Source organism: Thermobia domestica, chromosome 5 (genome assembly GCF_964235325.1).
Source record: "Thermobia domestica chromosome 5, izTheDome1.hap1.1, whole genome shotgun sequence".
NCBI classification, from domain to species: Eukaryota; Metazoa; Arthropoda; class Insecta; order Zygentoma; family Lepismatidae; genus Thermobia; species Thermobia domestica.
Genome location: NC_137458.1, coordinates 281,807,800 through 281,823,974, shown reverse-complemented (window position 1 = coordinate 281,823,974; position 16,175 = coordinate 281,807,800). Strand labels below are relative to the sequence as shown.

Sequence of the window (16,175 nt, the reverse complement as noted above, 5' to 3'; positions counted from 1 at the left end):
AATGCTTTCATTTTGTTTCATTCTTCCTTAAATATTTTCATTTCTGGTCTCGAAGGAAGGGGGGTCCGGATCCTCCGGACCCCCCTTGGCTACGTGCCTGCGTTGATATATGTTGTTCATTATGTTAGTAAATCACTTTATCGATTATTATAGCTTTATATTATGCATTATGTAACACAAAAACAGTGTCTGAGATCTAATATTTAGGTGAACTAGTGTTATACATGAGACTTGTGAAATTTCTCGTGTTGTCTCGAAAACAAAAAGAGAATTATGTTTTTCGTCCCGTCTCCAATTCAAAAAGGATATTTCTCGTTTCGTTTTCTTCTCCTGGGCAACACTACTTCAAACAAATTAAGGGGACATACTACTAAATATTTTTCAAAACCTAACAATTTTTCTTTGGCCCATTTTTCGTAAGTGAAAAGAGATAATGAAATGTAACTTACCACAATAATAGATAATGTTGTTACACACCCGAAAATGCTAATCTTAAGAATTTTCAGTGTTGCTATCCATAGAAATTACAGTGTAACCAGAATTTGAATTACCCAAAAATCATGGTTAAGGCAGCGACTAGAAAAATGAACTCAACGGTAATTTATGACTTATCATGCTGCCTTTGTTCCTTATTAACTATTTTTAAAAAAAATAATATTTGTATTTATTTCGTACTGTTTATTGACAATTATTTGTTTTGTACTCTTTATTACAAAATAAATACAAATATTATTTAAAAAATAGTTAACAAGGAACACAGACAACATGATAAGTCATAAATTACCGTTGAGTTCATTTTTCTAGTCGCTGCTTTAACCTAGATTTTTGGGTAATTCAAATTCCGGTCACACTGTAATTTCTAGATATAGTAACACTGAAAATTCTTATGATTCGTATACAACATTATCTATTATTGTGGTAAGTTACATTTCATTATCTCTTTTCACTTACGAAAAACGGGCAAAAGAAAAATTAGCTTTTGAAAAATATTTAGTACTCTGCCCCCTTAAGTTTCAATTTCAAAGATATGAAACCATGATAGACTCATAAACTCTGGATACATATTATTAATATATTGTATACATATATACAGTGGCGGATCCAAGGAGGCTATAGCCCCCCCCCTTGACGCTCAGATATACATTGGATAAATTGGGGTTCAATCAGGAGCGGACCAAGGGCCGGGCAACCCGTGCAACTGCTCGGGGCGCCACAGTCAGGAGGGCCCCAAACCAAGCCTCAAAAAGTAAATTTTATAACGTGTTTTCTACTGACTTTTTTGATTTATATTCTTATAAAGTAACGTAAATTATATAATATTTTTCCATTCCACCAAGGAAAAAGAGTTTCAAAGTACTAGGGGGACATTATCGACAAATAGAGACATGGGATGTAGAAGAAAGACTGGAGCGGGAGTTGTATTTTTTGTGAACTTTATCTAGACAATGAATGTTATTGAATTTTATATATGTTACTCTTTTAAAGTAGTTGTGGACGGGGAACAGTATATACACAGCACTCACTTTTGATTTCTTACAAACGACACCGATTCTCCAAACTGTCGGCCTTTGTTGAAAGTACTGTCTAGGAGATATTATTGTTTCGCTATGTATGGTTCTTGCCAAATCATTCATTTCGACAGTGTTTGTGGAATCGAATATACCACTCTGCAACAACATAGGAGCGGGTTAGAAGCATCACTACGAAAAAAAAAAAAAAAAAAAAAAAAACATTCAGCGACTACCTTTGAATCCTTCCTCCCGTTGCATAAAACACGTTCAACATATGTGAAATGTATTTATTGGTATTTCACGTTATTGAAATACATTGTTACATAGTCGGATATATACACTGAAAAAATGTATGTAGCGTACGTAAAATCGTATGTTACATTTGTAAATCCTGCAGTTTTTGGACTTAACGTACAACAAACGTATAACTGAAAACAAATGTTTTATAATACGTACTTTCTGTATAAGTGTTCCATCTGTATTTTCCGTATGAAACAATATAGGCAGTCAGGATCTCACGTACAAATGGATGTATATAACATATAGATGACGAAGGTAGCATACATATATGTATGTAATATAAGGAAGACTGTTCGATAACAAACATCCTGCAACAGCATGATGTAACACCTAAGGGCAGTGCCTATGTAGCATACATATAACGTATGTTCCGTACTGATTTCTGTAGTAAGCAAGAGGATTCCGTATATTTGTACAATGTACCGCTGTCCGGAGAACGGATTTTTCTCAATGTGCCAAAATGACTCCTGATGTTATTGATATAACAAAACAATTTACAATACAGAAGTAACTATGTCACCATTAGTAGTATTCAATAAATGCTGTTCTATATTGTTTTTGTTTATACATATCGGTACATAAATAATAAAAAGCACAACGTAATTGATACCATATGTACATTTTTAAATACTACATATACCTATATCATGTATTTGAGTATTATTTTTTCTCTTTGAAAAATGGGTTTAAAATATTAAAATCACTGTAACAAAATGTAAAATACAGGCTAGAACTTTATGGGGTGCCAAAAAGTCACTTTGCCCGGGTGAACATTTTTCCTTGATCCGCCCCTGGGTTCAATCTTGCTTTACACTGGATAAAACGGCAAAATATGGTTTAGCCCCTCCATTGATCATATCCTGGATCCGCCTCTGCATATATATATATATATATAATTAAAAAAAGTGACTTCATTCCGTTTATATTAATTTCGCCGTAAGAGGAATACATTTTCTTCGTAGTTTCTTGGTATTTAAAAAATGTTTCCGCAAAAGAGAATGTATTCTATTCAATTTCCTTGTTTTTAAAGTAGCTTCATTCTATTTACAAATCTTTTTCAATAAAATAGAACGCCATCTAGTGCAGTTTCTTTCTTCCAAAAAAAAAAAAACCTTTTTTATTTAAAAGAAAATCCTTTGACTCATAATTTATTCATTATAAAATACATTTTACTTGCGTTCTTGTTTTGTTTGTTTTTTTTTTTCTGGTAAAGATTACATCGAATCAAAGTTTCTATGTTTAAAATGAAACTTTTACTGTTTATGTTTCTTTTTCTCTGTAAAAAAAAGAAAGAAAAAGAAAAAGAAAATATAATAGATTCTGTTTAAACTTTAAAGTAGGTAATTTCGTTCTATTCACATTTGTTTTTCAGTAAAATAGAACGCCGTTTTTGATTTTGTTTGACTTGATTTTAATTTAGCGTCCCTTTCAGCAGAAAGGCTATTTGAGACGTGGACCTACAGCTTAACGTGAGATCCGAACCACATGAGCTCCCTCGGGGAATCGAACCTGGGTCTCCTATGCCACTAACCGCTTAGCCACGAGAGAGCTCATAGAATGCCTTCTATTGTAGTTTCCCTCTTTTCTTAAAAAATGCACTTTTGTCTTTTAGAAAATTCTTTGAGTAATAGTTCATTCTTTTTTTCAATAAATAAATAAATAAATAAATAAATAAATAAATAAATTAAAAGAATAAACGTTATTGAATCTATTTTATTAATAAAAAATAATAATAACTGACCAACAAAGCGCTAGAAAGTAGAAAATAATCATAAAGTGCTTAAAAGCAGAAAATAATAATAAAGGGCTGAAAACTAGAAAATAATAATAAAGGGCTAAAAAGCACAAAATAATAATAAAGGGCTAAAAGCACAAAATAATAATAAAGGGCTAAAAAGCAGAAAATAATAATAAGGGCTGAAAAGCAGAAAATAATAATAATGTGTTAAAAGTAGAAAATAATAAAAGCGCTAAAGAGCAGGAAATAGTAACAATGAAGTGCTTAAAAGCAGGACATAAGCCATTATTATTATATTATTTTTTTTTAAGTTTGTGCCAAACCAAACAAATTAATACTTAATATAAAATTAATTTAAATAGTAACATTATACGTTATTAATGTTTGGTTTGGCACAAACTTAAAAAATATATATAATAATAATGGCTTATTTTCTGCTTTTAAGCGCTTCATTATTATTGTTTTCTGCTCTTTAGCGCTTTTTGTTATTTTCTACCTTTCAGCGCTTTTGTTCAAGACGGTTAATATTGTTTTTTAAAAGAAGTTTTGGTTTTCTTCTTTTTAATGCGTTTTCTGAAGTTGATTATTTTTCTTTCAAGTTCACTAATTTTTCCAGTTTTTAGTTACCCCAGTATTCTAGTTAGATACCTACACTAAAGGTGGCATGCTATATATAGTATATACTGCTCCTAAAAAAATGTATGAAACATACGAGAAAGTAATACTAATATTTGAAACTATAAACAAACAATTAGAATCAGTACATCAAAATATTGAAGTTATGCGTGAACATGCACAGAATGAAAGACGGTTAATTACGATATTAACACTGTTAGCCGTTGAAGAGTTTTGTGCCTTAGCTTCGAAGACTACCAAAAGATCCTAATGAAATTAATACGAAATCACTCTGAGGAAACATGCTCTTTCAAACAAAAAAGTAAATTAACAAAATTGGTGCTCATGTGCCAAAATTATTAGGAGTTTCTGGTCTAACTCCGAAGACTATTGTTAGAATCACATGAAATTTCTGTGAGACCACCGGGAAAGAATACTTCCTCTCTCTCTCTCTAAAAAAAAATAAATAAATAAATAAAAATAAAAATAAAAATAAAAATAAAAATAAAAATAAAAAAAATTCGTGCGCCTATGTCGAAGTTATGGGTGAATATACACATATGAAAGAACTGAGTTATTACGGTTTCAAACACCACACCCGTTCAGGTACTTCATGGTATAGCTCCGAAAACTATATTACATTCTGATGAAATTTATATGGAACCATCGGGAAAGTGTGCTATTTCAAAAAAAAAAGTAATCAAAATCGGTGCACTCATTTTGAAGTTATGCGTGAATATACATGTATTAAAGAAAGTAAGTTATTACGGTTTCACACACTGCACCCGTTGAGGTGACTCGTGGTACAACTCCGAAGACTACCATTACATCCTAATGAAATTTTAGATGGGACCACTGGGAAAGTGTGCTCCTTTTTTATTTAAAGAAATCTTCAAAATCAGTGCACTCATTTTGAAGTTATGCGTGAACATACACATATGAAAGAAATGAATTATTACAGTTTCACACACTGCATCCGCTCTGGCATCTCATGGTAGAGCTCCGAAGACTATATTACATCCTGATGAAATTTATATGGGACCACCGGGAAAGTGTGCTCTTTCAAAAAAGTCATCAAAATCTGTGCACCTATGTCGAAGTTATGCCTGAACATACACATATTAAAGAAAATAACTTATTACGGTTTCACACATTGCATCCGTTGAGGTGTCTCATGGTATAACTCCGAAGACAACCATTACATCCTAATGAAACTTATATGAAAACAACGGGAAAGTGTACTCTATCAAAAAAAAAAAAAAAAAAAAAAAAAAAAAAATCATCAAAATCGGTGTACTCGTTTCGAAGTTATGCGTGAACATATACATATTAAAGAAAGTAACTTATTACGGTTTTACACATTGCACCCGTTGAGGTGTCTCCTGGTATAACTCCGAAGACAACCATTACATCCTAATGAAATTTTAGATGGGACCACTGGGAAAGTGTGCTCTTTAAAAAAAAAAGTCATCAAAATCTGTGCACCTATGTCGAAGTTATGCGTGAACATACACATATTAAAGAAAGTAAGTTATTACGATTTCACACACTGCACCCATTGAGATGTCTCATGGCATAGCACCAAAGACTACCATTACATCCTAGTGAAACTTATATGGAAACAACGGGGAAAGTGTACTTTAAAAAAAAAAAAAAAAAAAAAAGTCATCAAAATCGGTATACTCGTTTCGAAGTTATGCATCCTAATGAAACTTATATGAAAACAACGGGAAAGTGTACTCGTTAAAAAAAAAAAAGTCATCAAAATCGGTGTACTCGTTTCGAAGTAATGCGTGAACATATAGATATTAAAGAAAGTAACATATTACGGTTTCACACACTGCATTCGTTGAGGTGTCTCATGGTATAACTCCGAAGACAACCATTACATCCTAATGAAATTTTAGATGGGACCACTGGGAAAGTGTGCTCTCGAAAAAAAGTCATCAAAATCTGTGCACCTATGTCGAAGTTATGCGTGAACATATACATATTAAAGAAAATAAGTTATTACGATTTCACACACGGCACCCATTGAGGTGTCTCATTGCATAGCACCGAAGACTACCATTACATCCTGATGATACTTATATGGTAACATCGTGCACTTATGTTGAAATTATGTGTGAACATACACATATGAAAGAAAGTTATTACGGTTTCACACAGTGTACCCATTGAGGTGTCTTATAGTATAGCTCCGAAAACTACTATATATTCTGATGAAATTTATATGGGACCACCGGGAAAGTGTGCTATTTCAAAACTAATAATAATAATAATAATAATAATAATAATAATAATAATAATAATAATAATAATAATAATAATAATAATAATAATAAATAAAAATCGGTGCATCTATGTCTAAGTCAATCACGAACATAGACGTAAACGGAAAACATCCTTCTTTTCTTGAAGTCGGTTATAAATAACCTAAACTTAAAGCTTCTTGTTTAAACTCCGAAGACTATGTTTTCCTTTTTCTGAAAAAGAGCGTTTTCTAGTTATATTTCATTATATTAATATTATTATTTTGAATAAAAAGTCCCATGATTATGTACCGAGGCTAAGTGTGACGGTGAGGGCGTGGTGGCTCAGTGGTAGAGTGTTTACCTCTTGTGCTTGGGGTCTCGGATTCAAACCCTGCTCCCGCCAAGTGAACTTTGTGGTGGACAAACACCGTGTGTGGAGGTTTTCTCGGGGTTCTCCCGTTTCCTCTCACTTTCTTCGTTGCACCAATTCATTCACCTCTCATAATCACAGTCTCCTTTAGCCTAGCCGGCATAAGCGTGGGACGTAAAGCACAAAAATTTAATTGAATTTTTTAAGTGTGACGGTACTAATGGAATGGTATGGCGGAATGACGAAAATGGGAGAACCAAAAGAAAATACACACACACGGTGTTTGTCCACCACACTAAGCGGGAATTAAAATTGAACCAGCTATCCTACGCGGCAGAAGTGAGCGCTATCACTGAACCACCGCAATCCCATAATTCATTTAAAAATAAACTTCTTTCCTCTCATATTTCTTTTCCCTTAAAAATAATACTTTGATTTAGTTTCTTTCTTTTAAAATAGAACATATTACATTTCCATTTCTATGTAACTGTTACTTTCGTTTTAGTAGTTGACACACAATATCATCAAGGGGAGGAGGGAGGTTTGAAACATTCAAGTTCATGTCACTTCAAGCATTGCGCGGTTTTGATCCATATTTTAATACGGAAAATTAAAGTTTTTACATAATTATAGAAAGGAAGGCTTAAAACACGGTAATCAGCCCTTTAGGTACTCCACTGCTCTCGTTAAATTTCAATAATTACATAATCTGCGTTAAAAATTTGTATTAAATTCCATTTTTAAAATTAGGTTGACAGTATGTATATTTCACTAGGTGATTTTATTTCGCGAAGGAACCAAATTCAATACGAGAATATTATTATATTAAAATTTGTAAAATCACCCCTAAAATTAGAGTAAATTTACAGAACAGTCGGTGTTTCCGAGCCTTCTTGACCTCCACGACCGTGTCCCTGCGTACGCCCCTATATTTTACTATACAGTGAAACCTCCCTTAACGGACACCTCTCAATAACGGACACCTCTATAATACGGACAGATTTTTTTGTCCCGGCAAAAATATATGTTCTCTTACGGAACAAAACCCTCCCTTTTACGGACATTCTCAGATACGGACGCGGACAGTCCTTTTTTACCCCCAAACATTTCAATAACCTCTTCATAACGGACAGGAATTATTCTTGATTCTGCGATATTTGACAGTAGACAGAAAAGTCTTTTCCCCACAAGTGTATCTATCATCAAACAGAACAACTTCAAGCTGAACTTGAAATGCTTCTTTTTATCTGCCCGCAATAAACTGCTTTCTGGTGGAAATCCTGGAAAATCTTCAATAAGCACTAACACTCATGCTGGATTAGTCGTATGGTCGAGACTTCTGTGCGGATCTTCCCTTCCGTAACAAATTTAGTGCTTTCTGCTCCGGGCCTTGCATCTTTTCCGACAATAGATAACAAAAGAAACATTGCTTATTTTGCAATAACATTTTTCAACGAGCAATGTTTTCTCTCTTACTTTTTTGAAAGCGAAATTTTTCTTCTGTACAAATTGGTATGTCAAACAGTTGAACAATTAAAGAAATTTGCCATTAATCGCGGTGAAACAGAAGTTCTCCAATTGATGCATCAGTTGCAAGCAAATTTCGAACAGAAACTAGTGTCCGTAGGATGTACACGGCAGACAACTACTGCAGACTTTTTCCCAAGAAATTTGGTGAGTTTTTTCTTCACATTTTCAGTATTAATATTGTATACTTATTAAAGCTATTTTTACTTTTCGTATAGGCGGTATGTGAATTAATGGATTTTTTTTTACAAGGTGATGACATGTCCTTTAAAAAATTACCATACACGCATTATCATTTGCAGCATACGTACTTTTGCGCCACCCTGTATAAATAATCCTTTTTCACACAGCCACTAAATAGATTCATTCTGTGAATTTGAAGTATTACTCAGTGTTGTCGTAGTACAATTTTATTCCATCAGATGGCAAGCATGCATGACGATTTTATATTTGACTCTTGTAGCCAGAGCCATCTGGAAATTTTGTAACAATGAGTGAGAATTAAATATACGTTCATTACATCCACCCAATTTATATCCAATCCCATGTATCTTCGTTATATGCCACACAAAAAGTTAGAGAATAATTTATTGAAGTTTTAAAGTATTTATTTATTTATTTTTTTTTTTTTTACCGCGACAATCCTTTTATCGGGAATTCAATCCAGAACCACGCGCATTACTTAGTTGGCCAAATAAATTTGGAGAAACAGGAGATATAAATATATTTTTAAAATGTGGTTTTTTAGATAAATAAATAAATAATGAAGTTTTTGTATCAAAATTCGTTGTCCAAGATCAACGTGCCCTACGAATGTTAGGAACAGTGTAATTTCAGGTTTTGTCAGGAAGGGGGCGGGGGAATTATTTTCCGACATAAGAGCTTCATGTTTTTTATTAGTATACTACTATACAATTTAATAAAAAGCATGAATCTTCAACTTAGGGGCAAATTTCCTCCCTCTTCCCCAAATCATGCTTCTAGTTTCGAATATTGGTGACGGGTACGAATGTTATCTAAATGAGAAATTTCGTGATTATTTGTACTGGCAATGCTGATGAGTATTGAATTGTTGCCAATCACAATATGTGACTGGTGGATTTAACATTGTAATATTATTTAATATTGGTTAAGACGAATTTCTTTGGTTTTTCTTCCGTTACGGTATGCACCAACGCAATTCAAACTCTGCGTTTTTAGTTTGCAATAATACTTGTAGTAGTTATAATGACTTTCGGAAGGTTTTCGTTGTGTTTCGCAGCGCAATTTTTCTGAAGAGTGGTACAGAATAAGTCTCATGTTACCGTAACAATATCAAGGAATCAATTTTTCCTCCTACTTTCAAGATACTTTCATTAATAACTTTTTAAAAAATGATTTTAGGAGTTTAGAAGCTTTTCCAAATCAACCAATAACTTCACGCCCCTACTTCAGTGTTTGTTCTGTTCCGTGTTCCTAGGTTTTGTTCCCCACCAGCCTTCACAAAAATTACGGAACGTAATGCATCGTAACGCAAAATATTCAGAAATCAATTATAACTGCAATATCTACTATCTCAAACTAATATGCAGATTTTACGTTGCGTTGACTCTAATCGTTACGTAAAGTGGTCTCGGTGACGTAATTAAGGACGTGTTTATTAGTTGGCAATACTGTAGAAGATTGAATTGGCGGGAAACTAGTAGAGCAGAATGTTTACTTTTTAAAGATTTTAAAAAATGTACAGTATAAACATATCATTGTTCAATACTAGAAGTTGAAAAAGCAGTGCAGTGCATATGTGCAAAGAATGGATCCTACAGTGTCAGTATCTAAGGTGAGAATATAAAACAAATTTGTTGAACTTACAGTGGGATTCTAGGACTATGGTGAAGTCCTTTAGTCACCTTGGCTTGTAGGTTAATATGAGGGCACTTTATAAAACATTTTCATCACTACGTGTTCTTTAAATCGTACAGGTTTACTTAAGGCACATCACTAGAAAGAATTGTTGAAAAATTATAATTCTTTCTCTAATTTCCTCTTATTGTCCCCTGAAAGATTTACACTGAGCGATACGAAAATATCTCACTTGACATACGTAAATTTCAAGAGGGCCATCAGAGGTAATTGTAGAACAATTACAATTCCTTTACGACGTGTGTATAAATACGGTTTCCGGATGTGTAACTAGTGCAGAAAACAAACTAGCCTGTGCTAGGTGGCCAGCCGAATGCTATCTAACCGAGTCAGGGCAGAGCGACGGTGGGGGAAGATTCTAGAACACAGGTTCCCCCATATAGGTTAATAGCTAGGCTGGTTCCTTTTTGTACCAAGGTTTAATATATAATTCGCATAGTGTTGTCGAGCGAGCGTTAGCGAGTAAAGGCGGGTTAGAGCCCCGCAGGGCACATTGTTTTCTGTCTTTACTGATAATAACTTACTGATTAAAATGATGTTTTACGCAGGGTCGTGCCGTGGGGGGGGGGGAGGAGAAAAATTCGGGAGAAAAATAAAAAGGGTTAAGTTCCAAAGTTGGTCGTCCGTTTCCAGCAAAAGTTTTAAAAGTTACAGGAAAGATATGTATAATTTGATCGTTTGTGTGGTTGATAATATATAAGAGTCTCGAAAAATCTCTTTATTTGTTATATATAAGCGGTTATAAACATGGGACTATACGGCGAGTGGAGGGAACTACTTGGCGTGAGGTAACCAAACAGTTGCATTGTGGGAAAGAAACGAGGATTTGTTATCAACACGGCGAATGTACAAGGGCAATGAACTAACAGTTTTAACATTTGTGAAGCAATACGTTGATTACAAGCAAAATCATTTAAATGTTTGTGAAGAGCAGGGATTAATGAACCTAATAAACTGCAGAAAGTATGCAAAGGAGATAACAGCGAAAAAACGTGGCAAAAGCGGACGCCCAACTTCGGAATAAATGCCAAGAAAAAGATAGAAATATATGTATGGGGACGCCGTCGTATACTCTCGCCCTGGGCGCTGATTTTCCACGGCACGGCCCTGGTCTTCCGTTTAAGTGTTCGTCATTTAACTCCTATTTTTTACTTTTATTTTAAATAAAATATACCGTATTTTTATTTTTAAAAATGTCATCCGTAGAACTTTTGATTTTGTGTGTTGATCAGTACCATATAGCACAACATGCCCTGCAAAGAAGAACTTCCACTTTTGAGGTGAGCAACATTCATTAACAATTGAAACTTTTGACATATATTAAACCAGTCTTCCGTTACCACATTCTCACATATTGGTATCATGAAATCAAAATTTACTCTTATTTGACGTGACATTTTAGTTATGCATAAAGGTAAGTAACAGACACAGCTTTCCAATATATTAGAGCTTCCATAATGTATGTCGAAGTTCTAAAACGTATTACAGTTTCCAAAGCATACCACTTCTGAGAACTCTGCTTAGAACTGAATTTAGCTATTCAATGAAGTAAAAATGTGTTCAGCTGCGTTCTTATCTTCCTTTAATATTGAGATTTTCTTTTTCGTTGAATCAATTGGAAATGGCGGACCCACAATGTTTGAAACATCACGAACTTTTTTGGAAGTGAGCATTGGTAGTGGTGTTGCTGTCTTGCAGGTGGAAATTATATTCAGCAGCAGGTCCATGTTGCATAAGATTCACGACGATTTCATTTAACTCACCGTCAACTGATATGTATAACCTCTGCAAACTATCTGCTACAGTCTTATAGGGATGCCATAAAAATTTAATACAATCTTTTCTGCCTGTGATTACAGTTATTGAAGAATTTTGCATATTGCCAACAATGCATTTGCTGAATTATGTCCTCTGTCATCATTTATAACTGCTATCATCACTTGTGGTCTTATTTTGAAAATATGTGAATGCTGTAAAAACTGAAACTCCGTCATTACTCCAGTGGTACCTGGACTTCTTGTTGCAGGATCCAGACAGTTCTCAGCAAAATCACAATGAAGCACTAAACATAGTTGTTCAGCCTCTGCATGTCCCTTCACTTCTGCAACATGTTCTTCACAAATTGTATTTTTGCATTCACTACATTTTCCAAGTTCATCAATGAAGGGAACAGTTTTCTTAACGAGTTTGTTTTCCAGACCAGGTTTTTGTAGGTGAGTCCTCCTTTTTGAGGGCAGTCAGCACATTCCTGAAACAAACAAACGTCTTTCGTTGTACGTCAGAGACTACTAACGACTTGACAACACATCACACGTAGGTGTCATATATATATCACGCTTTCAAGTAAGTTTTTCAAAGTTGTCAAGCAAAGTTCAAGATTGGTACAATACGCACATAAACAGACATCTCGAGGTGGGTGTGAAACCACTGCTTAGTTCATATTTCATAAAATGTTGATCTTCCTTGGAGTACTTAATGTGTCTTCTTATATATGGCTAATATTTCTTTAATACTGTGGGTTATATAACTTTTGCTTTCATCACTTTTTCTCCTGCTACTGTTATAATGACATTGTCTTTATATTGGTGCTCTGGCGAGAACAGTCTCTTTTATCTTGCAGATAAAACGACTACAATTTGAACATGTGTTTGATTCACAAGGTGACCATAATAGAGATCCGGTTTTTCATACATTCCTTTTGCAGACCTTACATTTCGTGCTTTGTCCACCATGTATTTTGCTGCAGATGGAATGTGGTGCAAAATTTGCACCTCTGTAAGGGACACTAGAGTAATTGTTATAATTTACATTTAATCATTGTAGGATTCATACAATTTAACAGCTGACAGCCAGTTTGACATAAACTTCTGGCGTTGCACAAGCTCTTTTGGCTCATTTGCTTCTAGATGGAATTTCTGCTTTGAAGATTTTGGTCAGTTTTAATTTGATGTACTCACGCGCAGCTGCAGTAATTTAGTTGTGTTTTCTTGATGTGTTGAACTTTCGAATTGATTTCACTTACAATGGTTTCTTAACAGGACTGACTCGAACCTCTAAAGCTGGCTGATTACGGGAATGTAATTCCTTTCTTTAGTTACAAAATCTTTATAATCCATACTATGGGAGACTTCTTGTTCAGTTAGTGTCATTGTTGGTAACTCATATGAAATACCTTTTAACATGAAAACGTGTAACTCATGTAAAATACTTTTTAACATGAGAAGCTATAATTCATATACCGGTAAAATACCTGTTAACATCAAAACCTGTAATTCGTGTAAAATATATTTTAACTGGAAAACATGTAACTCACGCAAAATATCTTTTAACATGAAAATATGTAACTCATGTAAAATATCTTTTAACATGGAAACCAAAAACTCATAAAAAGTACCTTTTAACATGGAAACCTATAACCAATGCCATTTCACAGTTCCAAGTTAAATAGGACAAAAGTGTTTTGAAGTGGGAAATAAAAAGGTGTACGTTTTCATGTTAAGATTTGCCAGATGAAAAATCCTTTCGTCCTATCATAAATTTAGCAGCACAGTGAAATAAATACACACCGAAGAAGAAGCGACACAAGCCTTGAAACAGTTTGTGTTAAGAACTTAATTCATGGATGTTAAGGTGAGATGTCTGTAATTTTAAATATTAAATATGCATTTTATAACATCCATCGGAAAATATTTGGTCTAGGAATTAATTCGTGCGGTTGGTAAGCACACATTGAAGCTATAGTACAAACACAAAATACATAAATACCTTAAGAAAAATATTGTCCATCGCTAGCCACCACTTTCGCCCATCTGTCAGGCAATGTACGGATTCCGTGGCGAAAGAAGTCCTCATCCTTGGAAGCGATCCAGTCAGAGACCCATGTTTCGATATCTTCTGAAGAAGTAAACCGCTGTCCAATCAAATCGTTGTTCATGCAATCGAACAAGTAGTAGTCCGAAGGAGCAACGTCTGGTGAATACGGCGGGTGGGGTAAAACTTCCCATCCGACATTTTCTAAATAGGTTTTGCGACATGTGGGCGAGCGTTATCATGTTGAACAATAAGTTTATCATGTCTGTTCTCCCATTCTGGTCGTGTTCTGGCCAGAGCTTGCTTCAAACGCATTAATTGTCGTCGATAACGTTCTCCATTCATAGTTTCACCCGGTTGCAGCAGCTCATAGTACACCACACCTTTCATATCCCACCATATGCACAGCATAACCTTTGCACAGTGAATATCTCGTTTTGGTTGTGATGGACCTGGTTCACCTGGTTTCACCCAGGCCTTTTTTCGTTTAGGGTTCTCGTAATGGATCCACTTCTCATCACCCGTAATAATTCGATGCAGAAACCCCTTTCTGCTCTGTCGTTGAAGAAGCAATTCGCAAATGGTTTTTCGTCTTTCAACGTCTCTGTCTTTCAATTCATGTGGAACCCAATGTGACATCTTTTGAATCATTCCCATGGCTTTCAAGCGTTTGGAGACTGTTGTTTGATCAACGCCTAATGCTGCTGCAAGTTGTTCCTGCGTTTGACACGAATCCTGCTCGAGCAATGCTGTCAATTCTTCGTCTTGAAATTTTTTTGGCTGTCCAGCTCGCTCTTGGTCTGCCAAGCCGAAATCACCACTTCTAAACCGTGCAATCCACTTCTGACACGTTCGCTCAGCTAGAGCATGGTCACCATACACTTCCACCAAAATACGATGACTTTCAGTCGCACTTTTCTGCATGTTAAAGTAATGCAGCAGGACACCCCGCAAAAACACTTTATCAGGCACAAATTGCGCCATGTTCACTTAACTACAAACTGGTGTTGTTGACGCTTTAATCCACTGCCCTATACTACGAACGATACGCGATGACAGGGGTTTGCAACACATGTGTGGATACACGGAACTGTGGGACGCTCCGTTCGTTGCGCCATCTCTTGTCCACCCGCACGAATTAATTCCTAGACCAAATATGATGACTATAGCTGAATTATAATACTTATAAATTAGTAACACCGAAATTTTGGAAATGAAATTTATTTTTACGATTTATTTCCCTTTTAAAAAATAAAGCGCAGTCCTTGTAAATTGTGAGGTATGCTTCTTCATCTTGCATGTTATGTCACATTTTGTTCATTATATATATACACATTTATTGCACATTTGAGTTTTCGCAACTGCAATGATACTAATTGAATTTTTATTTTTTGAAGGGCTTCTTCTTGTTTAAGAGGAAGAAATCTACTCCAAGGAAAAAAGTGAATACACCAACCAAACGAAGTAAGCAGAAGGATGAGAATGATGATCTTGCTTTCGAGCTACGCGTCAACACCTTCAGTGAACTCTGGTCTTCTGTTCAGGAAGCGTTAGTGGTATGTTTTTTTTTTTTTTTTTTTCATCTTTCCAATTGTAAATTTACTTTTCTAAAATCTATTATTGCTATTATGCTGTTATGAACAGGGCAATTTTTTATTGTTACACGTATTTGCAAATTGGTAATAGGTTTACCTATTCAAATTTTAACAGGTAATAGTGTCATGTGTACATTATTCTGTTCGTATGGCGGGATATTTTCTTAATTAATATTGAATCCGGAAGTGGTAGTAGATTTCTATTACTTCCGGTTTATTGACGTGGAAGAACCGGGTTCGATTCCCGGCAGGAGCTCATGTAGTTTGGATTCCACGGTAATCAATAGGTCTATGTCTCATATACCCTCGTTCCTGAACGGGACGTTAAACCAAAATCAACTCATTACTTCCGGCTTAAGTAGATTAAAATGAAGATAGAATACATTCTTGGAATTCGTAATTGATTGCAGGCTTCTCACTTATCTATTACGATTTTTATTCTCTTTTCCTTCTTTTCATAATAATTCATCAGTTAGTTCCTCCTCCTTAAATACTTTTACACTTTCCTCAGGCTGCCTCTCTGGCAGAAAGAAGACAGCGCTTTAGGTCATATTT

The 16,175-nt window shown here is 34.8% G+C and overlaps 1 protein-coding gene across 1 annotated transcript in view; it reads left to right on the top strand.

Moving 5' to 3' along the window:
• Positions 1-9,965: 9,965 nt before the first annotated feature.
• The window catches only part of Orc3 (origin recognition complex subunit 3), a 103,903-nt gene continuing 97,693 nt past the window's right edge, over positions 9,966-16,175 (top strand). Inside the window, exons 1-2 of the mRNA XM_081760155.1 lie at positions 9,966-10,132; positions 15,423-15,581. Coding sequence (XP_081616281.1) covers positions 10,106-10,132; positions 15,423-15,581 — 186 coding nt within the window. The 5' untranslated portion in view covers positions 9,966-10,105. The remainder of the gene's footprint in view (positions 10,133-15,422; positions 15,582-16,175) is intronic.